Consider the following 26,461-nt stretch of genomic DNA (forward strand, 5'->3'; position numbering starts at 1 on the left):
CTACCTATCTCCTTAATTTTCAACCTCCTTGCCTTTTGATCTAAGATAATGTCAATCAACTGAAAACTATATCAATATTTTGTTTAATTACCTCCACAAATTCTACTTAAATTTACCTTCATCTTTTTATAACTCCTGATATAATATATTAAGATATACTAACAACAACATATCCAATTTCGTCTTACTTAATGAAGTTTGAAAATAATAGATTGAACACATATTATATCTCTACTGATGTGTCTAGTTTGTTTTTCGATATTTTATATATATATATATATATTAATACTATTTGGTTTGTGTATATAGTTAAATCCACATAAGGGGGTGGGGTGGGGTGGGGATTGTAGTATATAATATCTTTCATATGTAACCAAAGCTTGTGAGAGGCCATTTGTATCTGTCAATCACTAACTTCAAAGCACTTTTTCATTTTAAGCTTGTCTTGATTTTCATTGAATGCAAAAGTAGCCATGCCACTACAAGCTCCATGTGATCTACAAATCCATGTAAATGGTCAACAAACATTCTTTCTGCACCAGGTAACCCAAAAAAAAGAAAAAGAAATTCATAAAAATCCAATCTTTAAACTCCTCCCTTTTCCCAATTGATCCATATTAACTAATTTTTAGTACTTTCTTTGTTGTTGCAGAAAGTCCTTTCAAGATTTTCTGGGAAGTTAAGGAAGATAATCAAACAAGAAAAGAAGAAAACTCAGATTAAGAATTCAGGTATTGAGATTCTTGATTTCCCAGGTGGGGCACAAGGGTTTGAACTTATTTCAAGATTCTGTTACAACAATGGTAGCAGCAATAGCATTAAAATCACTGTCTCAAATGTTTGCCTTCTCATTTGCTCTGCAGATTTTCTTGAAATGACAGAAAAGTTGTCTTGTTGCAATCTTTTGTATAAAGCTGAGACTTTTTTTGAAGGATTGTGTTATTGGTCCTTTCATGATATTCTGAAATCCCTAAAAAGCTGTGAAACTTTTTTTGATTATGCAATTTCTTGTGGGCTGATTGAAAAGCTTATAACTTCACTTCTTGGTACCCTTTTTGGTTCTTCATGTTCATCAGCTTCCTCTTGTTCATCTTCTGAACAAGTAAAGCCATGTTCTTGGTGGTTTGAGGAAATGACCATTTTACCCCCAAAGATGATAGAAGAGTTTTTAAGGACTTTAGGTGCTTTTGGTAGTGAGAATAACAGCTTACTCCTCACAAGATTCTTGCTTTATTACCTAAAAACATCATCCCATTGTCAAAATATGATTTCAAGAAGTGAGTATAGTGGACTTGCTGACACAGTAGTTCATGGGGTAGTCAAAACAACATTTTCTTGCAGAAATCTTTTTTGGGTACTGAGAATTGTATCTGGTTTCGGGATTAGCAAAGAATGCAGGGGTTGTTTGGAGAAACTGATTGGGGGGGTGCTTGATCAAGCAACACTAGATGATATCCTTGTTTGTGGTCACAACAATAATATTGGTGGTGTTTATGATGTGAATCTTGTGATGAGATTGGTTAGAGTTTTTGTTTATCATGATAAAGTTACAATAACAAAATTCAGAAAAGTTGCAAGATTAATTGATAAGTATTTGAGAGAGATTGCTCCTGACCAAACTCTTAAAATATCAAAGTTTCTTGCTGTTGCTGAGAGTCTACCAGATTATGCAAGGGATTCTTGTGATGGAGTCTACAGAGCCATTGATATCTATCTTGAGGTCATTATTACTTTTCTTTCTTCTTATATCCATGAACTAATAAATGCTACTATAATTTATCACCCCTTCTTTTCAAGTTATTTATCTGATTTTGACTTGATAATCACATTTGTGGTGTCAAACGAAAGATATATAAAATGTATACAAATGTTTTTTTACTCTTGTGATCATAAACATATTTTTGCAGAAAACTAGATTTAAAGATTTTCTTAAGTAAGACAAATAAATTTATACTTAGTAATAACTTCAAACTATATTGTCCGAATTCTTCAAAAAATATTGTCATACTCGTGTCAAGTCCTACAAAGTACATAACTTTTGAAGAAAATTATACTTATCCAATAAGATTTTTGAGGAAGAAGTTGGAGCAACATAAATTTTACATTCCTGTTAGATAAAAAGTTTTTAATGTATTGACAATTGCTAAATGATATGGAATAAGACAAGAAGATGTCCTTCCAACAAGGCAATACTTTTCAGCTTTTTGCTCTTTCCTTATTGTTAAAAATGTGTCATTGTGGAATCTTTTTGTGAAAACTCACAAGGGGTGCAAAAAGCTTCACTTACTCCACTTGATAATAGGTATGCACTAGTGGCTGCTAATTATAGAAGTATGCTGCTCGAACCTTTTAAAAATATTATTTCATTCGTATCGAAACTTCTAAAAGTACATACGTTTTGAAAAATTTAATAGATACTTTGTTATATTTTTGAAGAGTCCATCCAACATAACTTATAAATTTATATAGTATTGTATATTGCCATGTGAAATGCAATTTTGCTTTGTAACTGGTCATGATCTAAAACAAGGCAAAACATACTTTTGCTTTTCTTTTTATGTTTATTTGGTGGAAGGAAGAAATGCTTTATCATATGACAGAATAACTCATAAAGACATGTATGTAAAGCATTGATGAGAACACTCAAAAAAAAGTAATTGAATTTAGTACTATGAGTTTCAAAATTTTGAACTTAAAATGGAAATAGTAGGGTCATTAAAGTTTGTCATGGAAACTTGTGACCTCATTAATTCATGAGTACTTTTATGAAAATCAGTCAGTCATCTACATGGGACCCTTTAGACTTGAGTGGTAGTTGGCTAGTTGCTCAACAGTAACATCTTTCTTGGACAGGCTTAAGTTATTTGAAGATTTGTATCAGAAACTAACTATTCTTTCCGTACCTTTTATTTGTTCATTTTGGATTCTGCACGTATAGTACTAGAACTTAAAGAATAAATAATTGATATTAAAGATAAAACGGCGGAAAATAATTATTTTTTTTTGAATTTTTTAAAAATGGTAGATAAAAGTAAAAATTTATTTTTGAAATAAATGAATAGATTATTTATTTATTTTTAGGTAGTTTGAATTGATTTGTGTTTTCTTGTTTTTTTTCTCTGTCCTTTATGTCCTGAATTCTTTCTAAAAACACCTTTTTAATTTGCAAGGAAATCTCCTCGACCCTTAACATAGTTGAGGTGTTATTTATTAATTATATTACGGTATTTGATTGAACACAAAGTTTAAGCTAGAAAGATATACTAGTGACATGAACATTCTTTAGAACTTGTGATCTTAAATATATCATGACATTTCAATATCGATAATATAATATAATTCAGAGTAAGACGAAAAGTTAAGTTAAAAGAGATTTCAAAGAAAAGACTGTCTCTTAAAAAATGGAACCGAAAGAGTTATGACTTTCATTTCACCTTATTTATTGCTTCGTCTGTTTCAATTTATGTATCTTACTTTTCTTTTAATTCCGTTTAAAATCTCTTTTCCTTTTTGATATCTCTTTCATTCTAACTTTTCACATGACATGTTTAAGACCACATTAAAGCATATTTTTGTATATTATACATTTCTTTAGTTTAATTACAAGATTTAAAATTTTCTTGACCTTCTTAAACTTCATGTCAAGTTAAAATCAGACAAACAAATTTGAACGGACCAGGTATGTTTGTTGCAGCTAACATGTATAAATTTGGTTGCAGTCTCATCCAGTCCTTTCATTAGAGGAAAGATCAAGATTATGTAGATGTCTCAACTATGAGAAACTAAGCCTTGAAGCATGCAAGGACTTAGCAAAGAATCCAAGAATTTCACCAAGAATTGCTATCAAGGCACTTGCTTCTCAATGCTCTTCAAGTATTCCAACAATAGAAGACAATAATAACCAAATGGTTTTGTACAAGACAAACAAGAGTGATCATCACAGTTCAAGTGTTGCTAGTGATCAACAGAGTTTACAAGAAGAGGAACATGAATATATGAGGCTAAATTTGCAAAAGATGCAATGGAGAGTTGTGGAGTTGGAGAAAGTATGTAGAGATATGAAAGGTCAGATGACTAAAATGGTGAAGACAGGGACTCAGACTAGAGCTCTGCCTAGGCTTTGTAGAAGTCAAAATTTCTAAACACAGGAAAAAGAAAAAAGAGGACATATGTTGATAGAACACATTTGTCGGTGGAGTGGTAAGTATTTTTCTATCCTTAATCAAAGGTCTCAGATTCAAGCCTAGAGTATGGAGTCGTCTTTGTTAAAAAGAGATTTACTTCATAAAAACTTCATGGTACGAATCAAGATTTAATCGGGGACCATGTAAGCAATGAATACCAGATGGAAAACCAAAATATATATGATCATTCACATATAATATTCCTTTTTCATTTTCTACTGTATTAATTATATTACGGTATTTGATTGAAAAATGATTTATAAATCATAAAAGGGATCACAACCAAGGCTGATGACCTTTTCAATTTTTCAAAATTTAATGTGTTAAAAGGGTATATTTAACATATTTAGGGGTCGTTTCGTAGAGTGTATAAGAATAATGCAAAATAGGGTGTATTAGTAATGCTTGCATTAGTTATGCAAACATTATTTCTTATACATTGTTTGATTTGATGTATTAGAAATAGCAAACTTGCAATTTAAAAATATATGTTTACAAAAATATCCTTCATACTTTATTTATTTTTACACTTCCTTACAACAATTTTCTTTGCTAAAACATTATTAACTCCTCCTCCTCCTCCTCTTCTTCTTTTCAAAAATAATATTAAATAGTTGTACTATTTGAATCAAAATATTTTTATGAAAAATTGGAAAAGAATTTTTTTTATCAAATTTATCGCCATTCGCCACAATAGTAATTTTTCTAATTAAATTACGTTGAAATTAGATTATTATTTTTTTAGAAAAAATATATTTAAGAGGCCATAAAGTCTATTGAAACACCAACAAATTAAAAGATATAGAAAAATAAATGAAAATAAAACATATGACAACAAAGAAAATTAAAAGAAAAGAAAATGTTAGGAAATGTTTTAAAAAAGGCTTTGAGGGTAGGTTTGTAATTATTTAATCTAATGCAAGTGTTGAATATGATGCATTGCATAATATTTTTAGAAAAAAATATTTGTTTACAAAAATAGCCTCCACAAATATAGTGGAAAGGATACAAAAATGTTTCTAAGGGCAATTGTGTCTTTAATAATCTTAACACATGCATTAGAACTGTAACGACCTGTTTAGTCGTTTTGAGCAGCAGATTTTACTTCTGGAAAAACAGGCTGAGACGACGGAACCCACGACGGAACGTCATGGGCACGACGGACCGTCGAGGGTGTCTCATCCCAAAAGACTTAGAAATTCTGAAATTTGGGTGCTGAAATCGACTCTCTGAACTCTGTGACGGACCTGCAGGACGGACCGTCACAGGCACGACGAACCGTCGTGATCCACCGTTTCAAAACACTTCAACTCTTGAGAATTTGGTACAGGAAACGATTCTCTGAACGTCGTGACGGAATGGCAGGACGGACCGTCACAGGTGTGACGGACCGTCACAGACTCTTCAGAGAAATTGAGTCTCTGAACTCTGTGACGGGCAGCAGGACGGACCGTTGCAGGCGCGACGGGCCGTCACAGACTGCGAAATCCCAGTCTGGGACGAATTTCTTGATACGTTTTAAGGGACATTTTTGACTATTCTTGCCTTAATTATAAAGTTAGTGGGTTAATGTTAACAAGTCTAATTACTTGGGGGTTAAAAGAGGTAACCTTAAGTTAATTAGTGGGGCATTATTGCCATCTTTTATTCTTAATTATATACTAATTAGGGTAAAAGAAAGAGGGTTGGAATAAGAAAAATAAGAAAGGACAAAGAGAGACAGAAAAAGAAAGAGAACGAGTAGAGAGAGAGAGAAACGAAGGGGATAGCAAGGATTTTGAGAAGATAGCTTGTTGATCGCAATTCTTCGGTGGAGGTAGGTTATGGTTTTCATGCTATTCGTAGTAAACTCTTAATAGCGAATGATATGTGTTAGTAGTATTGTAAACCTTCTATATGCTTAATTGTATGCTTGCATGAATGATGTGATTATGTAATTGTGAATAAATAAGCATGATGAAGCTATTGAATCCCAAATCTTAAAAAGAAACCCTAATCTACTTTGTTAATGATGATGCCTTGGCATAAAAGAAGGCTTGATGAACGAAAGTGGTGAGATTAGGGGATCGGGTGCCACGTTCCGGTACCAGGATAGAGTATATGGATCGGGTGCCACGTTTCGGTACCAGGATAGAATATATGGATCGGGCATCACGTTCCGACACCAGGATAGTATATGGATCGGGTGCCACGTTCCGGTACCAGGATAGTATATGAGGATCGGAGTGTCACGTTCCGACACCAGGATAGTATATGGATCGGGTGCCACGTTCCGTTACCAGGATAGTATATGAGGATCGGAGTGTCACGTTCCGACACCAGGATAGTATATGGATCGGTTGCCACGTTCCGGTACCAGGATAGTATATGAAGATCAGAGTGTCACGTTCCGACATCAGGATAGTATATGGATCGGGTGCCACGTTCCGGTACCAGGATAGAATATGGATCGGGTGTCACGTTCCGACACCAGGATAGTATATTGAGGAGTGGAGTGTCACGTACCGACACGAGGGGAATAAAGATAATGAGTCTTGAAAGATGATAATATATTCAAATCTAATGAACCTAATTCCCAAATGAGTATGATGAGGAGGCGTGAGTCCTCATTGATGTGCTTGGTGTTGTAACCAAGGGTTATGGTAATTGTAAATGTTGCATGCTAAGGATATTAGTTGATTTTATGATATTATCTGATATATACTGTTTTCTATTTTGAGTTGGCCGATGATATCTACTCAGTACCCGTGTTTTGTACTGACCCCTACTTTTATGTTTTCTTCTTGTTTATTTGTGGAGTGCAGCAAACGTGCCGTCGCCTTCGACTCAACAGTAATTCAAGCCAGTCTTACTACACCAGAAATTCAGGGTGAGCTAATGCTTCTAGCTTGGACTGGATCTTCTTCTTCAAGTCTTGATGCCTTGAACTTCCGGCATGGACTAGCTTCTTCTGTATTTTTTAGCTTTTAGAATACTCTTAGTTTAGTCATTTGATCGTAGATGTTCTTGTGGTGATGACTTTCAGATTTTGGGGATAATAATAGTTATTGATTTTATTAATGAGTTTAAGTCTTCCGCATTACTTTATGTTGATATTATATTGAAATGTTAAGGTTTAGATTGGTTGGTTCGCTCACATAGGAGGGTAAGTATGGGTGCCAGTCGCGCCCGGATTTGGGTCGTGACAAGAACCCATTGCATAACTAATGCATAGAAATAGATGGTATTAGTAATACACTCTTTAATACACAATAGAGTGTATTACTTATACAAGTATTATTTTGCATAGGTTAAAAAAGTGTACCAAACAAATTACCACTAATACATCAAGTTAATGCATGCATTATTTTCTCTAATATACTCTACCAAACGACACCTTAGTATATTCTCAAATTTGGAGTTTGAGAAGACAGTATACACAAATCTTATCCCTACTTTGTGTTGATAGCTATTTTTACTAGTCTAATTTATGTGACATTCTTTCTTTATATGAAAAAGTGTCAATTGCTGCTAAATTATTTGAAATAAATCACTTATACCTTTTGTTACAATTTGAAATAAAAAATGTCCCCGCCGTTATTCAAAGAGACCACAAATTTTCTCAAGAGTTAACAACCCAAATTTTTAGTGACGTAACAAGACACGTGAGAATAATCCCTCCACCTAAGTGTTACTAACTAGGATTCACTTAAAAAAGACAACGGGAAACTTACATTAAATATACTATATTAAGAAAATATTTACCATTTATAGTAGTATTATTTCTTTTCACTAGATCACTTTTAATACGTTTATAATTTATAATACAATTTTAATACATATTACGGAGAACAATTTATAAAACACATATAATACAAGTTTTATTGGTGGATTATATATATATATATATATATATATATATATATATATATATATATAAAATAAAAGCATGAACTCTTAACTTGAATGTTAAATTACTATAATATTCCTTAGTTAGGTTGTGACTTTTTCGATAACTTGTGAGTTTTTCGATAACTTGTGATTTTTTTCAAAGGATTATGATTTTTTTTGATGAATTTTGACTTTTTCAAAGTATTGTGACATTTTCATTAAGTTGTGACTTTTTTAAAAAGTTGTTCCTTTTTTAAAGTGTTGTGACTTCTCGGAAAGGTCATGGTTTTTCTAATAAGACACAAAAGACATTTGTTCATACTACCACTTTTGACTAAATAAAGGGACTTTCTCTCATTTTACAATCACATTTTTTCTGATCATCTACTCATCTTCTTCTTCTTCTTCTTCTTCTTCTTGCATTTTATTTTTTTTTGTATGTGATTTATTGTCTATGAGAGAGTTCAATGTTTAGCAATATATGAGGTACCACTATTCTGATGAAGTAAATCGTTCTATCCTAAGAGTGTTTTCTCTATAACTTTGAGTACACGACGAAAATAATATAATATTTATGATATGATAATTATTTTTTTGCTTAGTATATATATTAGTATGCAATGTTCCAGTATATGAAGTTAACATGCTTTAGTATAAATTCATTTGATTTTGTTAACAATTTCTCTTGTGACGTAGATATATGCTTATGAAATATTTAAAAAATTGTGACAATTTGTTTTTAACGCTTAAGATAAAAGAATTACTTTATTATCAATGCTACTTATATTATTTAGAATCTCAGCAAATTTGCTTCAAAATAGTTGTAATTATATAAACATTACCCTGTTGATTTACTTATTTACTATTTTTTTATTTCAGTATTTCAAATGAAGAAAAGTTCATATAGCTCGTAATAACGTCTGTTTTTTTTATTTTTAACTTGACTAGGTAATTGGTTCGAGCGAAATAATAATTGCATTGAACTTTTAAATAATATTTTAATATTATGCATAAATTAAAAATAATGAATAAATAGGTTCTTAAAAATATTAGCAATATTCCAACATGAATTTGATTATTTGTAATTGTCACATAACTCAAGAACCTCTAATGAATGAATTGTTTCGTTAATAAACATTAAAAGGAAAACAAACAAGAAAATAAGAATAGATATACAAAGGTATTTCGTAATAAAAAGAAACATTGAAGTTTAGGTTATATATTTGTGATATATGTCTTCGGAGAATTCAAAAAATTTGTTAACATATGCAAAAAAAAATAACGCTTGAACATGAAAGCATTTATACTTTTGAACTTGTATAATGAATTTTTTCAATTGGTAAGTGAGAAATTCAATATATAGGTTAAAATAGATAATTTATAAGCTTATATATAGTATTTTTAAGTTATAAAATTTAATATAGAATATCAAAACATGAATTCTTGGAACTGAGTACAATAAGTATTTTCTACACAATGAATATGCGTACTATATGTGTAGTTCAGTATAATTGGAGAGAATAATTTTGCAGAAATATAAATAATAGAGTTAAAAACATGTACTCAAAAACATCAATTAATATCATAAGCATAAATTAATGAGTGTAAAGAACATACTAGGATATGTAAAAATAGATTGAAATAGAGAGAAAAAATCGAGTTCACTGAATGCACAATGTCCCGTTAAGAAAAAGATACCCTCGAATACCAGAGGTTTAAAGAATAACATCCTCCCAGTATGAAACAATTTTATTTAACCAACTTATTGATACAAAAAAAGTGGTGTTAGTAAGTCACTCAACATGAGCAAAGTACACAAATATTTCATTTTACATATGTAGAAGAAGAAGATCAGAAGTTTTGTTGTTTTAAAATGAGAGGAAATCCAACTATTTATAGAGAACAAAGGATAGTGCGAACAAATGTTTATTGTGTATTATCAGAAATGTTACAATTATTTGGAGATGTTGCAACCCTTTGGAAAGTTTCACAACCTTTAGCAAAAGTCACAACTTTTCATGAAGTCGTAACTTTTCATTAAAGTCGCAACATTTCATAAAAGTCACAACTTTTCTCAAAAATCGCAACTCTTCATTAAAGTCAGAACTTTTGATAAAAGTTACAACTCTTCGTGAAAGAGGAAAGTTATTTTTAGAAATAAATTTTAAAAAAAATTCTTGCTTGTGTTGGTGCCACGTGGGCGGGTATAGAGTTATCTTTTATATAAATATATGATGGCTAATTTTATGAGTTAAATATCTTCATTAATGTGTGTATATATATATATATATATATATATATATATATATATATATATTAGTTCACCTTCTTTCATATAGTCCCTTGGCAATTGTAACCACATACTTTACATGACTAATCAACTTTGTTTCTTCCCCATGAAGCATTACTTATACAACCCATTATTGGTTCACCTGCTTACATATACTTTACACATATATGTTACTTGTAATATTAAGCCGCACTTTACATTTTACTGATATCCTCTTTTATGCATCAAATCCTTCTGTAATCGTGCATATTTCGATCATTTGCCTCCCTCATCCATGGTACTAATACACAATAACACCTAGAATTAAAATTGTCGCTCTAATCTTCCAATGGAAGTCATCAAGCTCCAACCCATATGACGACTGAAATTGAACTAGCAAAATGGAATATACCGATAAACAAAATGCAAAAACAATTCGTTAATTCGGTGATAAGAGTCTTAGGATTTGAAGGGATTCATAATACCTTGAAAGAATTCAAGGCATGAAGGGACTTTAAGAACAATATATTAGTTAATGAAGAAGCAATAACATTGACATTTTTACTACCTTATTATTTCATCGTTCATATTTATTGTACTTATACCCCCCCCCACCCCCACCTCTTTGCACAATACTAGGTACAAAAATTCAAGCAATAGTGTTTAATAAACATATCGAAACATGGAAGGACTCCTTGAAATCAAATAAGAGATACTACATTGCTAAATGGCGCTTAGATCACATCAATCCAAACTACCATTTTGTATATAAATAAGTTGAATTGACATTTACAGATAACACAAGCATAAAGGCTACTGACATTGAGGTTTCAACACATATATTCTCTATTGGCTTTATATCATTGGATCATGTCGATAAATTACTTAATTGTGCTATTCTAGGTAACTGTCCACCCAAATAATTTGTTATTTATTTCATGCTCCATTACGTTTGAGTTTGAATGAATTCCCTCATTGAAAAAGAATTGAATTGCGTTTTAGTTTGAATGAATTTCCTCATTGAAAAAGAATATAGCAAGAGATGGAAGATATTTGTTACAAATGAGCAGTAGGTTTTGAAGGTGTCTAAACTACCATCAATATATAGATATGGTGAAGTATTGACATTTCACTTCTAAATGATAACCCAACATGGAGCATACGGCTGTTACTCCATGAGAAGATTTTGCAGAAAATGATGGTGCTTTTCTAGAAAAGATGAAAGATGATAAATCCATACTTGGCTTATGTGACGTTAGAATCCTAATCTATAAAAGTATTGGACTGACTATTGTACTTTTTTTAATAATAAACTGAGTATAGTTGTTGTTTCAAATTTCAAACAAGGTCTTGTCACACTAGGCACTTTTAAAATATCTACTATTTCCACAGTTTCAAAATTCACGAACCTGATACAGTACATCAATTATACATGAGTTCTGCAATGTTATTCAAACCCGATTACCTCAACTAACGTACATACTATACTTTAGCATTGTAGGCAAGTTACTTTTATAACTTCTATCTGGACACAATTATTCTATTATCATTGTTGGGTAATTACATACTATAATTCCTAAATTCTTTAAAACCTTAGCAGCGAGCATATCTCACTTATAATGAGTGATACAGTTAACTAATCTCATAAAAAAAAACAGACGTGAAATGATAAAGACTGAAAATAATGATTTTATGGTAACACCAAGTAAGGAAATGAGAAGTGTCATAGATGTTCCATTGATATATATTATGGATGGATTGCTAGCTGATTCACAAGTACATACTATCCTATACTTGTACTCTCTAAAAATAATAATCATTTTAATATTCAAGATATAATCACAAATATGATATATTGGCGAGTGCGAGATTGTTTGTACAAGTTCAAAGCAACAATTATAGACATACTGAATAAATATAAGCTATGGTATTCTTCTTGCAAAAAGTGCAGTAAAATAGTGAAAGTCATAAAACATACTATATCTTGTAACAATTGCAATAGTGAGAATGTAGAATACGAAATGAGATTAGAATCAGTAAAATCTCTATCTACATTTACTAATAACAAAAGAAATCAATTTTAACTTTTAACTGACTCCCCTTTTTGAACAAATACTGCTGACTACTTGAAGTGTATGGTGTAGAATAACGTTGTTGAGTTATACTATTAGAAGTTGTTAAATATTTACTAGGCTGCAACGTGCAAGACTACATATAATCAACCTTAGTAAAACTATGAACTGTATAAATTTCTAAACACCTTAAACTCCACTGCATAGGTACATTGTCTAATACATTCTAACTTTTACAGTTATCTTATTGTGATACTTCATAGCATAAAAAAGAAGAAAAGATTTAGACGATTACAAATACATAACATTTGATGATTCTTTTAATTTTACATATTAGGTTAGTTTGGAAAGAAAATACGCCCATCATGCTGCTGAGATAACTGGATCCCTCAAATAGCTTATGCAATGAGATATAGTTAATTTGTAGAGGCTTCGATGAGAATGTCATACATGCAGAAAAAACAATAGGTCAATATGCTACAAATCAGATGTTTACTCCAATAATACAACTATAACCATTTGAAGTTTGTGCCGGTGAACAATGTGCCTGAGTTATACTATTTGAAGAGGCTAAATATTTACTAGGTTGCAACGTGCAAGACTACATAGAATTGACCTCAGTAAAGATATGATCTGTTTTTATACTTAATCACCTTAACGCCCAATGGACTCCGCCGCATCGGTACGTTGTCTAATCCATCCTAACTTTTATAGTTATCTCACTATGAATAACACAAAAGAGAAAGAGAAGAATTACACGATTACATATATATAACAATTGACGATTCTTTTAATTTACAAATAAGGTTTATTTTAAAAGAAAATGCGCTCATCATGCTGCTAAAAAATTTGGATCCTCAAATGGCTTATGCAATGGGACATGATTGATTTGTAGAGGCTTTGATGATAATGTCATACATGTAGAAAAAATGACATGTCAATATGCCAAAACCAAGTGTTTACTCCAACAATACAACTATCACCCCCTCCTCGCACGCGTAAAAATGAAAGACATCCTTTCAAATTTATTCGAAAACAATTTCCAATACACACTACAAACAAATTTGATTATCAGGGACAAATAATTTCGTCATTAATAAATCATATTTCGTCACTAAAAAACTTGTGTGACGAAAAATAATTCGTCACTAAATGCGGGTCTCTAAAAGTATACAAAGACGATTTAGTGTTTCGTCACTAAAAGTATTATATAAACTACAAAAAAAAATCGTCCTCAAATGCTTAAACATTTGTGACAAATTTATTTGTTGTAAAAAGTATATTTTTTGTAGTTACTAGTATGCTTTGTCACTAAAAAGGTTATTACTACCGACAAAATTATGTCGTCGCTAAAGTGAAGAGTGTTTACCATCAAACCAACTCTCTCTTGTCGTTCATTTTTGTTTTATTTTATACTTCATTCACTTCTTTCAAATTAGTACATTAATGTTGCATTTTCAGTTAGCATTTCAGAACATTGAACTATCTAGTTTATTTCAATTATATTTTATTTTATACATTCTATTGGGAGTATACTTAATATCGAGTTGCACTAGGGTCAGTCACCCTCATAGTCCTAGAACTATGTGCCCCATAGGTAAGTCCCCTCTGTGGGCATTGTACTTGGTGATCACGCCAGTCATGCCTCTATACCCATGACAAGATATATCAGGTCCTCTCGATGAGGCGTATACGTCGAACTTCACAATTAGCTCCCATAAATTTTACATAATACATTTAATTTCACAAAACATTCAACAATCACTTTTCATCCTTCAAGATTATTGACTTTTTGTCATCTTATGAAATTGTAAATAATCTAGAAAAATAAAAGGGAAACAGATCTACCATGACAATAAGTTTTTGTTTCTCTAGGAAGAAATAAAATATGGGAAAAGGAAAGAAAAGAAACAATTGGAGATGTGTCAAGGGGAGAAAAAAAAAAGAAATGGGGTTGAATGGGAAAGAAGGTAAGAGTAATTAGGGAGAGAGAAATGGGGCGGGATAGGAGGAAAGGAAGAAATAAGTGCTCTTTTTCATTTTTTTTTATTTTTTGGTCCTTTTTTAATAATTTTTTTTAAAAAAAAATTACTATTTTTAGTCCAAAATTTGGAGTTCACGCTCCTTTTAAGCGTGAAATCACATAGGTGCCAACTCAATAAATAAACTGCCATGTAAGTTTGGTTAATGGTAAAAATGACTTAACATATTGAATTTCATTGAGTTTCAGGTTGAGTTGATAAAATAGAAGGGTTCAACATACAAACTCATACAAACATAAAAGTCTATCAGACCATTTCACCTAAAGAAAATCACATAGATTTATGACCCTTTGAAAAGTTAAAGAGAACATCAAGGTAAAACTAAGCAAGCTCCCGGAGATTTGTATGTAAAAAAAGAAAGAAAGAAAAAAGCCATTGCATGGCCATTTTTGTAATTAACAACCACTTCGGCAATCCGTTCTACATCCAGGCTAAAATTTGGGTTTTTAGACACTGCCAGTTTGACAGAGCTACAGATTAATGTATTGACAGAAGGCTCAATAATAATTATCGTATTGAAGAAAATTGGAAATTATCAGTTTATTTAATTTTGCTCCATGCCTTAAAGATGCCGTTGTCTGAATGTAGAGTCTCGGCATTTTCTCACTCCATTTCTCTCTGAAATTTCACCATTTCACAGTATGGTATTACCAAGCAATACATCATTTATGGGAAAAGGCCTCATGATTAAGTAACAGCAATAACTAACAAGCTGCAGTGATTCCAATGCAACTACTTGTTATGAAAACTATCATTCCTCCATAAAGCACATAATAATCAGCTTCTAATGATGATTGCTAGGAATCCAACATCCTTTGGGGTGAAAATGATTAGATAACAGTAGTTGTTTCAGGAATCAAAAAGAGCTGATGGTCAACCATAAATAGATGTCATCAGATAATGATGGTATTTCACTGATCAAAAAATTAATTAGAATGTCAGGGTATTTTAATCAAATGCAACCAAGTTATTTCTCAAGATAGTGAGTCTAAAGTTTTGGTCTTTCTTGAACTAAGAGACAATAGGATCTTATCTCTTTCTCTCTTACATTCAACCAAAGATGATTTGTTGCACCAGAACAAGTCCAAGTCTCACGACTCTGCTAGAAGGTAAAGGATCTAAGACTCAGTATGATAATAATGAGGAACATAATTAAAGCTCATATCTACCTTTGGTGACATCTGCTCCATTTACAGCTGCATCAAATTCATACATTGTGAAAGTGGGTGGGCAGTCAACAATCTTGTCACCAGGATCCAATACGCATCTGCAGCAGAGAACAGTTAAATATCTGAACTGTAGGTCAAACAAGGACTATATCTCAAAATGCCACACTTGTTGTCAGCGTTTAGTAAGACTTCAAATAAAAAGATAGTCTAATTATGATATTTACCTCATAATTAAATCAATGAGTTCATCTGCACCGCACCCTGCAAGAATATACTCAGATTCAAGGCCAGAATCTTCAGCAAGAGCCAGCACGCAACGTACGGCTTTCAGGATCAGGAAAAATATACGGAAATTTCATAGCCCCCAAAGCTTCGCTTACCTGCAAGAACTTCAACAGCTTAAAGTTGAGAAGGCGGAAAATAAATACACAGATATTTTTCCATTAAACAGTGGGCATTGCAAAAGATACTAACTTGCCTCTGGAGGAGGGCCATAGGGGTTCTCGTTAGCATCTGATTTCACAATGTCCTCTGGCTCTCTACCAAGACGAGTGGACAACACTTGTATAGTTGCAAGCAATTTTTCAGATGCAACAAGAAAGTATCACATCTAACACATTAAATATCAATCATGTGGTGGTCTTAACTCATTATATCCCAGAAAAATGAAAAGGAAAACAACAAATATATCAGAATTTCCTCATAACACCTTTCTTTGCATAGAAGACACAAAATTCAATACTTACATTAAAAACCATATTTTTTATCAAGAGAGACAGGGAGAACTTCACATTTTATGTCTATTATCAAATGGAGAAAAAAGGGAAAAAAACTGTAATGAACAAACAAACTTCCTAGTAGTAATTTTGCCTATCTAGCTAAGTAAAGAAGATATAACTAACTCCTGTATGCCTAATGATTCAAGACTCGAAGGGCATAAGATATAGCTTACTTCCTCATAAAAAAATTCAAGACCCAAAGGATGATATAATAGAAATTACTGTGCCAAGAAAATACATTCTTCATTAAGTAAACTTTAATTACTACAAATATCACACTTCAATAGCAAACAGTTGTCCACACGACTTGTATTCACAAAACCTGCCAAGCTGATAAACCAATAATCACCCACTAAATAGAGGAGAACATCTAATGTCCCTAAGGCTTAATGCTATATAAAGATAAACAGATAGGATGCTTAGAATAGTTCGCTAAAACTATTGACAAAATAGTCAATGACAAAGCTCAGATGCCAGATAGAAGCTGCTTTCCCCCTAATTTTCACATTTTTAGTTAGTATCCTTTCAAATTTCACAATTTTCAATTGTTCCCTTTTAATGAATACCCTCTGCCCAACCAAGAAAGCCAATGCGATTCAAATTCCTATATAAGTTCCTCCACCCACCCCTAAATCAAGCTGCAGCACTGAGATTGTCAGTAGTGAGTTCAAGTTTTCAATGTCCTCCTTTTGGTTTGATTATTCAACTTGATTCGCTTGACACAATATAAGGTTAACTATACAACAACAGCTAAGTTTCAGTCTCACACAAATTAGGATCGTCTATATGAATCTTCACTGATCATATTACTTCATATAAACTCATCTCATGCCAATATTATACAAAAATACTTTTTTTTTAAAAAAAGGTTCAAAATGTTCTTTATATTTTCTACTAACTTTAGTACATTGTCTCCTACAATACAATTAGCAGCGGCTTTAAGTTCTATGCACTAAGAATATATTTATACAAATAGGTTACTTAAAAGGTAATTGCTGGTAACACTATTTTTTTTAATGACCATAGTGTCTGAGCTAGCTTTCACGCAGCTCGACTAATTCCATGTGATACCTACCACCTCCCACCAACAACAAGTACCACTATTAAAGGTAACACTATTCTTTTATGACCATGGTGTTCGGGCCAGATCACACACCTTGACTAATTGTACGGGATACCTACCACCTACCACCTGCCACCAGCAACAGGTGCCACTCTTTTTTTTTTGATGACCATGGTGTCTGAGCCAGTTTTTGTGCACCTCGACTAATTCCAAAGGATGCTACCACCTCTCACCAGCAACAAGTACCACTATTGATTGCATTGATTCATATATAACTTAAACTCCTTTCACAAATAAATACAGTAAAACTAAATGTAATCAACCATACAACAAGAAATAAGAAGTGGATCCCAAATACTCACCTCAAATGGCGAAATGGGTTGATTAGGGGACTTTTTTTTTTTTGACGACAAGAGAAACCTGTAGCCGCTACCCTTTTGGGTGTGTAAGGGGTAAAACCCTGCTCCTATGCAACAACTCGCAAACCACATAGGAGAGGTAACCCGCACTAGGCAAGCCTGGTGCTACAAGCTCGACCCAGAAGGCAAACCCCTTGCTTTCGCTGACAAGGGATTTCGAACTTGACACCTCCAACATGGAAGTCCAAGCTCAAACCACTAGGCCACCCCGAAGGGCATAAGAGGACAATTTAAGAAGATGGGTTCTGATAAAAGAACCCCCATTTACACAATTATTGTTTTTTTATGACCATAGTGTCCGAGTTTTCGCGCACCTCGACTAATTCAATGGGACACCTGCCACCTCTCACCAGTATTGCAGGTAACACTATTGATTGCATTTGCATTGATCAATATATAACTTATAAACTCGTTTCACCAATAAATAGAGTAAAATAAAAGTTAATCAACCATACATCAAGAAATAAGAAATGGATCCTACAAATTCACCTCAAATGGCAAATGGGCTGATAAGGGGACAATTTAAGAAGATGGGTCCGGATAAAAGAATCCACATTTACACATTGTTTCTGCTGATGACTCTCCTCTTCTTGTACTGAAACTGAAGAGGCCATACAAGTAATTCTCCTCCTCTGATTTCCTTCTATTTAGCAAATGGGTTTTGCTCTACCAATGCAAATAGATGAAATGTTGCATAATTCAATCAAACCCATCAATCCAAACTTGTTATTCCCTGCGTTCAAAGTTCATTTCTTGAAAAACGCAAAATCAATTTGCAGCTAAAAATCATTGCATATATATATAGAGAGAGAGAGTGGGGAGAGAAACTGCGTACAACTCGATTCGCCGGCGGGAGAGGTCCAAGTTCAGGCAAAGGAGAGTGGTGTCCACTTGGCCTAAGGCTGTGAGTGAGTTAAATTTTAGGTGAAGCGCATTCGTAGCCATTTAAGGGTTTGTTATTTAAAATATAATAAACATTTGCAAAAAAAATATTTACCATTTATGGTAATTACATTTTTTTTTACTTGACTACTTTTAATGCATTTATAATTATAATGTAAGTTAATACATATTACAAAAATAAATTTATTATTCAAATATAATACAATTTTTCATGATGGATAATATATTTATCACACGTTTTAATACACTTATAATATAATGTGACAATTTTTTACCAAACAAACATAATATATTTCAAAAACAATTATAATTCAAATATATTGCATACATAATTCACTTTAATACATATTACAAATTTATCACAATATTGCTATAAATGGTAATAAACAAAAAGCATCGCTAAAATCAGTTATTATTTTTAAAAGTGCATTTATTCATGTAATTTTTCCTAAAATAAAATAGGGCAACTTTCACATATAGCGAATAAAAAATCCATATTTTATATGTTATAACAAAGTTTGCATAATTGCGCTCCATAGCAAACATAGAAACTGTATAATTCGCTATACATATACAGTTGAAGAAAATTGTATAAAACGAAGTGTAAAAAACAAGAAAGAGAAAGACACTTGGACAGAAAACTATATAAAAACGAAGTGTATAAAACGAATTGTATTATTATAATAAGTGTATAGAACGATTATATACAATTTGAATTTGTAAAATGAGAAAGAGAGAAAGACAAAAGAGACTTGACAAGGAATATACAATTGAATCGAATTGTATAAAACGAGAAAGAGAGAAATTAGATACAATTTGAAAATTGTATAAAACGAGAAAGAGAGAAAGGCAAAAGAAACTGGGCAGAGAAGTATTTTTATTGTATAATTATATATGTATAGGACGAAAATATATGTACTTGCATGTGTATATACAATTTTCTCACGCTTTATACAAACAGAAATGCAATTTAACATTTCGCTTCTGTTTGTATAAGTGAGAAAGGCAAGGGTGGCGAGCGAGATCTGGAATAGGGGAGTGAGGGGAACAAAAATATATGTATTTATACAATTTTCTTTGCTTTATACAATTAGAAATAATTTTTATACATTTCTGTTTGTATAAAAAGTGAGGAAGCGAGCCAGAGATTGGAGGAGAGTGGCGAGCGAGATATTTGAGAGAGAGGCGTCTGATAATTTTTTGTAAACGTTTGCTATGGAGCACAATTAAATCAAACCCTATCTACTCCATTTATTTTAGGTTATTAATTTGCTATTATATACAAAATTTTTCCAATAAAATATAGTCAAAAGGTAATTCAGTTTTTTTTTTTAAGATAAGTGTAAAAAATACACATAAACTATCTCAGTATTTTGAGTTTCATATCTAAATTATTGAAAGTGTGAGTTTCACACATAAACTATCGTTTTTTAGTTTGAGAAACACACCTCAGTGGTGCGTACAATACACTATCTCTTTAATTTGAAAAAATCTTGACATATGACATTTCACATGGAAAAAATATTTTACTTTGACAAAAATAAAATAACAAACTATTAATATTAATTAAAAAATTAAAGATTAAAGTATTGCTATCTTTAAAAAAAAATCTTTCTTTTTAAAAGTAAAATTTAAATTATTTTTCTTACCCCTCTCCACCACCTCCTCCATGTAATCCCCCCCCCCCCCCAAGAAAAATAAAGTTATTTTATTTTAAAAAAATGAAAATTCTATCCCATCCTATGTAACTCTTTGCTCCTAATATTTTTTTATTTTATATTTTTCTCATTTTGTATTAAATATGTATATACATATGTTTTTATAAAAAAAAAATTCTACTAGTGTGTAGACAGTGGAGTTTCATCGATAAAATCCATATTAAATTTGGATCAAATCTTAAATTTGCCATACGTTGACCAAGTCAAATTGCTAGTTAATAAAGTCAAAATAATATCTAAGTCAAAATTATATATCTTAAATCAAGTTCAAATTACATTTGGGCCAATCCATTAAATTGGCAAGATGAGCCCAATTCATGTTCTTCAGGCCCATGGGTCAAAACTGCTCGGACAAAAATACCCCTAAAGTGCTAACTCAAACCTATATAAAGAGGTCTTCATAAGACTAAAGACACATAAATACATACATACACAAATACATAGTTTCTCTATAGTGGTGATCTACAAGTCTTCCGCATAGTAAGAAGTCTTCTCTCCAAATATTGAGTCGCAAGTATTCCACCAAATCAAAAACATCTGTGAAGAGAAGAACCAGGGGATTACATATCTTTTAAAGATATTTTATAAAGATTGTAACATTCACATTAATTCAAATAAAATATTATTGTTTGCTTGCTCTTGTTCATTGTATTTCATGATTGAAACTTCAGACACATACAAATTGGCACGCCCAGTGGGACAATCTTTGCCTCTCATCTTTTCTCTTCGAAAATACAAGTTCCGAACATTGAGATGGCTTCCAAGAAGATCAACTCGAAATCTGCATGTGCATCCAAATCTGAATTTACATCCGTATCCACATTTGCATCCAAATCTACTTCTTCATCCAAATCTAAATCTGCATTCGTATCCGCATCTGCATCTGCATCTGCATCCAAATCTGAATTTATATACGTATCCGCATTTGCATCAAAATTTGCGTCTGCATCCAAATCTTGATTTGCATCCGTATCTGCATCTGCATCTGCATCAAAATCTGATTTTGCGTCTGGATTCACATCTCCTTCCGCAAAAACCAATGGATACAAATTCTACATCTCTGGGACCTATAAAAAAGAACCAAGTTAAGTTGTTGGGACAACAAGCCTCAAGAGTGTCGTACGAATCTTCTATTGCTTTTGGTTTGTCCTCAAAATGTGTGAAGTCTCCTGCGAAAGCCGCAAAGAAGATATCATCACAATGGTCGAGAGGGTTCTTGCCCAATTGAGCCTAACTACATACAAAAAGCCCTATGCTTTAGTCGACGATGATGTCTTGAGCACTGGATCTACCCCACATAACATGTTTGCATGACATGTTTGGGAAAATCAACAATATTCTCCTTAACTTACTATTGTAAGGACCCCATAATGAATTAGGTTCAATAGAGCCTAACATGTCGTGCCATGAGCTTATGAGGTTCTAAAATGGTCATACATGGTGTTTAGAGGTAGTGTATAAAGTTTGAGAGAGTTTGGAGGTGAAACGTGCAAGAACGTCCGGTGACGTTGAAAGTTAGCCTTGAGACGTGCTAGCGTGCCTTAGTATGTTTCATGGGGTTCTAAGTGGTGTTTGGATTTCAAATTGATAGGAATGGATTCTAACACCTAGACAGACATATTTAGAGTGGAAACGTCCAGGCACAATGATACGCTCAAATTATACTTCAATAAATAAGTATTAGCGGCCGTATCAAGTAAAGAACCCAATTAGGTTGGGGTCGATCCCACGAGGAAAATGATTTAGACTTAACTTTAATCTATGATTATGTATATTTAGTCAAGTCCTCTCTAAAAACAATTAATTAAAAGGGGGGGGGGGGTGTTGTGTAACAGAAATGTTTAATTATTTCAACGTAAGACAATTAGCAAGTATAACTTTGGTGTTTATCAAGTGATGAGAGAAACTAGGGTGTAAGTGTTCCCGTTAGGTTCATAACGCGATAATCATAGTTATAACAATTCTTTCCTAGTGTCTTGCATGCAAAGTGGTAACTTATGTATTCCCAATTCCTTGGTTCGACAACTAGAGAATTTCACTCCGTACCTTGGTCCAGCTACGTGTGTCTACTTTACTAAACCTTACCTTTACCTCATATTAAGCATCATATTAAATTTTTGGCTAAGTTACTACATCGCATCAATTGAAACTAGCCTATTAGATAGTGTATACTAAATCTATGTTCATAATTCTTTTCCTATCAACTACTTCTTTGTCCGACAAGTAGAAATAGGGCAAGTTCTAACGCTTGCACTCGTTAAAAAGACTTCTAAATGAAAAAATTATCAATACATGCAAGAAACTATTATAGAATTGTTATTTAGCTTGTTAATTACCCATGGTTCCCACAACCCTATTTGTGGATTTAGTTACCCATGATTAGAAACACACAATTCATGGTTGTTAAACAAGAATTCATGTACTTACTTTGACAAGTTTGATGAAAATCCAGAAATAACACTTGAATTAACGAAAATATCTTGAGAATCAATTCCAGAAACTTGAAGTAATTCCCAAATCCAAAGTTCAACTTCCAATAACAAGAGTATGAAAAATAACAAAAAGTCTAACCCCAAAAAAAGAGGTGTTTAACCCTATTTATAATAATAAAGTCCTAAATTAAAAGGAGTTCTAAATAAGGAAAATCTGTCCCAAAAGACGTCTTCAGTCAACGACCCAAATGACGGTCGATCGATGAAACGACGGACCGTTGACTGCCTCCGTCGGTCCACACTTAAATTTTTGTTCAGCCTTCACTTTTGCATCCTCTTTGTTACAATTGATGGACAAACAACATGGTCCGTCGATGCCTCCGTCTTTCCAGACTTAGCGATTTCTTCAAGTCGGGTACTGGAACTACTCTATGTTACAAAACGACGGTTTGCCAGGATGGTCCATCGATCAGTTGACTGACACTCGATTCTTACGTAGCCCCATACTTGTTTAGATTTCCTTGAGTTGCTTCCAAATTCTTGAACCTCTAGTTGACGATCACCACCTACGGACCGTCGATGGCTTCGTAGGTCATCACTTTTGCACTACTTTCAGCACAATCTTCTGCATTTCTGTTTTGGACAACTTTCATGCAAACACTGATAAAAACCATTAAAATTAGTACAAAAAGGACCTAGACACACACTAAACTTAAGGAAAAAGTATTGAAAGTACCGTGAAACCACGATACATTAACACCCTCAACTTAAATTTGTTGTTTGTCCTCAAGCGACGTACTATTACTCACCACAACACCTTTGTACAAAAGTATCCTCATTTAAGCTTTTGCAATCATATGACTATCAATCCCGATTATTTTCATTGCTTTCATACATGATATCACTCTTAGGCTCACTCATGTGGATCAGACCATGACACAGACTCACCACACCAACACCTCTACTCTTTTATCTCTCACAAAGGCATCAACTCTCCAATATTGCAACTAGTGTTCTCACTTCAAAAGATATCCTCCTTTTTCACACGGTGGTTTCAAATTTGAGAATGAGGATCATTATTCAACACTCACTCTCAGAACAACTTCAAACTTAATTGATACTTGTCGCCATAGACTTGCCCTTATTTTCACTGCTTTAAGTTCACCATATTAGACTCTTAGGATCACGATATGACTTTCTTGTCTTGTAAAGTACACTTAGGGTCAGGTATGGTACATATAGATGCATTTTAGTGACTTGTTTCCCTCATTGACATTACGACTAAGAGTCCTACCTCTTTCATTGTCTATTATGCCCTATTCTTCCTTTTCTTGTATTCTTTGCCTTATTTTATCCTTTCTTCCTCCTTTTGTGCAAATGACTCTTATTTTATTATTATTATTATTATTATTATTATTATTCTTATTATTATTATTATTTTTATTTTTTTCACTTGATTTAAACTTTGATTGAGTCACCTCTATTCTTCACTATTTCTTTTCTTTTTTCTTTCACATTAGTTATTTTAGCCCACTTTTGGGAACATTACTCATAATAGCTACCCTCAACTCTTGGCTTTGACATGAGTCGATGTACACAATACCCAAGGTTGGGTCAGGGCCAAGACGAGATTGGTTTCTACATAAGCCACCCTCAACTTATGCTTTTGGCCTAAGTTGAGGTGCACATGTCCAAGGAGGGACCAGGGCCAACACATTATACCTAGAAAAGACGAGTTGGGGTAGAAAAGAAAAGTCCATTGTAAGCTCAAATCATTTGGATCAAAAAGGGATTAATTTCATTTGGCTTTCTTTTATTTAGGCTAAAGATTGGCTAATTTTAACAAGGGTTTATGATTCTTTCCTAATTGTCTAACACAGAGTACTTTTGTAGGACTAACCGAGCAAGTTCTAGCTAGGTACCAACATTAGACTATTCAACTTTCCTCACACTCTATTAACACCTCATTACCCTACCAGATTATCGGACACCTAGTTTGAGTGTTAGATTGAGGGTCATGAAATGGTGTATCTCTATGTCATGCTTAGAGCTAACACATTGAACATTCACGATGCCTAATCATGCAAGCATTCTCTTTAAAACAGGATATCACTATATTTATCCATCATGCTTCAGATTTAATAGTCATATTTTGTACAAAATACTAACATGCCGGTTCAACTAGAAAATAACCAGTCTCTTGGGGCAAAAGAACACAACCAAGAAAACCCGAAGGAAGGATCGTGAGTTGGACTACTCAGACTTCACCTTAGCACTCACTTTCCATTTACCCACACCCAACAAGAAAGCATGCAATTGTCCCCAATGCATAAGAAATATAAGAACAAGGTGGTAGGTAAAGCAAACCTAAGGTGCATAGCATCGACGATTAACGAGCTGGCGGGTCCGGTTGCACGAAACCCACTCCATCAGTAGTAGAGATACCATCAGTAGTGTCCGCAACAATGTATGCACCCTCAATGGTTATCCGCTTAACATCCTCAAGCCTAGAGCTAGACGCCCCACTTGCCAACTCACGAGACCTCATCTGCCAGTCCTCCTCATCTACCAAAGAGGCTCTCCTCGCGGACTCCAACTCAGTGCACTCCTTCTTCATAGCCCGAACCTCATCACTCTCTCTGGGCCGGTACCTCTTGGCACGCTCACGTGGCAGAGGAGGTGGCGCAGTGGTGGTATGAAATAGTGCACTAAGCACTGTATCCTCAGTAAGCTAGGTGTGGTACCCGCACATTCAGAATGACATCCACATCATTCCTTAGACTCGCCACAACAGCCTGGAGAGTAGTCAAGTCAATAGTAGGGGGCTGTCCCGGCGAGAGCTCTCAACTCGAACGTATCAAGGTGCTGGTGGACTACCAGAATATTCCTCTCAGTCTGCTGGGCAATCTTCTTCTCGATCCAATCCTCCGCGTTATCAATGGACCTCTGCATCCAAGGCTGGATATGATGCAACAATGTGGCCATCTGGGCCTCCAACTTCTGGACCCTAGCAATCAGGATCAGTGCTGCTGATGGTGTAGATCAGAGGAACTCGGGGCTCTGCTAGTGCTTGGGATAGACTCAACTGGGGTGGTGTCAATAGGCTCTAATGTATCTTGATCAGACCCTTGGTCTTGCTCAACCGTGTACGCCAAGTTCTCACCTAGCAGTTGCACCTGTATTTTAGCCCCTTTGTTGGGTGACCCCTCATTGGCCTCATCCCGGATGAGACCAATGTCCAATGTCCCAATAGGAGTCTTGAGAACATTAATGTGACAAATGGGCACTCCAGCATACCCTAACTCAAAAATTATACAGGGAAAGGGGTAAGTGGTCGAGGCCTTAATGGCCCTCTCATGTATGACTGCCAGCAACAACCTTGGAAAATCAACCTCGAACCCCGCAACTGTAGCAGCAACCAAGACTACTTTATCCCATGTAAGAATGTTGTCAGCGACTGTGGGGGATAGGCAGTGGTGGATTAATAGCTAGATGAACTTGGCAGCAAATGTGAGGTTGGCCTTCTTGATAAGGCCTCAGG

The 26,461-nt window shown here is 33.6% G+C and overlaps 1 protein-coding gene across 4 annotated transcripts; it reads left to right on the plus strand.

Annotated features, from left to right (window-relative positions):
• The first annotated feature begins 246 nt into the window (after window positions 1-246).
• Window positions 247-7,247, plus strand: LOC101259112 (BTB/POZ domain-containing protein At3g19850). Of its 4 annotated transcripts, XR_011212592.1 has the most exons (5): window positions 340-542; window positions 653-731; window positions 864-1,720; window positions 3,720-4,200; window positions 6,989-7,247. XR_011212592.1 is itself a non-coding variant. In XM_069291709.1 (4 exons), the coding sequence occupies exons 1-4, from the start codon at window positions 474-476 to the stop codon at window positions 4,140-4,142; spliced, it is 1,428 nt and encodes a 475-aa protein (XP_069147810.1). In that variant the 5' UTR covers window positions 340-473; the 3' UTR covers window positions 4,143-4,395. The 4 variants fall into 4 exon arrangements, 2 of the variants coding, with proteins under 2 accessions (XP_004250695.2, XP_069147810.1); XR_011212591.1 differs by having other exon boundaries at window positions 247-542; window positions 653-1,720; XM_069291709.1 differs by lacking the exon at window positions 6,989-7,247 and having other exon boundaries at window positions 3,720-4,395.
• Window positions 7,248-26,461: the final 19,214 nt, after the last annotated feature.

This window comes from Solanum lycopersicum, chromosome 11 (genome assembly GCF_036512215.1).
Source record: "Solanum lycopersicum chromosome 11, SLM_r2.1".
Lineage (NCBI taxonomy): Eukaryota > Viridiplantae > Streptophyta > Magnoliopsida > Solanales > Solanaceae > Solanum > Solanum lycopersicum.

Excerpts from the sequence above, each read along its gene's own strand:
- LOC101259112 (XM_004250647.5), top strand. The coding sequence starts at position 474 with ATGCCACTACAAGCTCCATGTGATCTACAAATCCATGTAAATGGTCAA. Across the intron at positions 543-652 it reads AAACATTCTTTCTGCACCAG|AAAGTCCTTTCAAGATTTTC; the intron begins GTAACCCAAAAA and ends TTGTTGTTGCAG. Across the intron at positions 1,721-3,719 it reads CCATTGATATCTATCTTGAG|TCTCATCCAGTCCTTTCATT; the intron begins GTCATTATTACT and ends ATTTGGTTGCAG.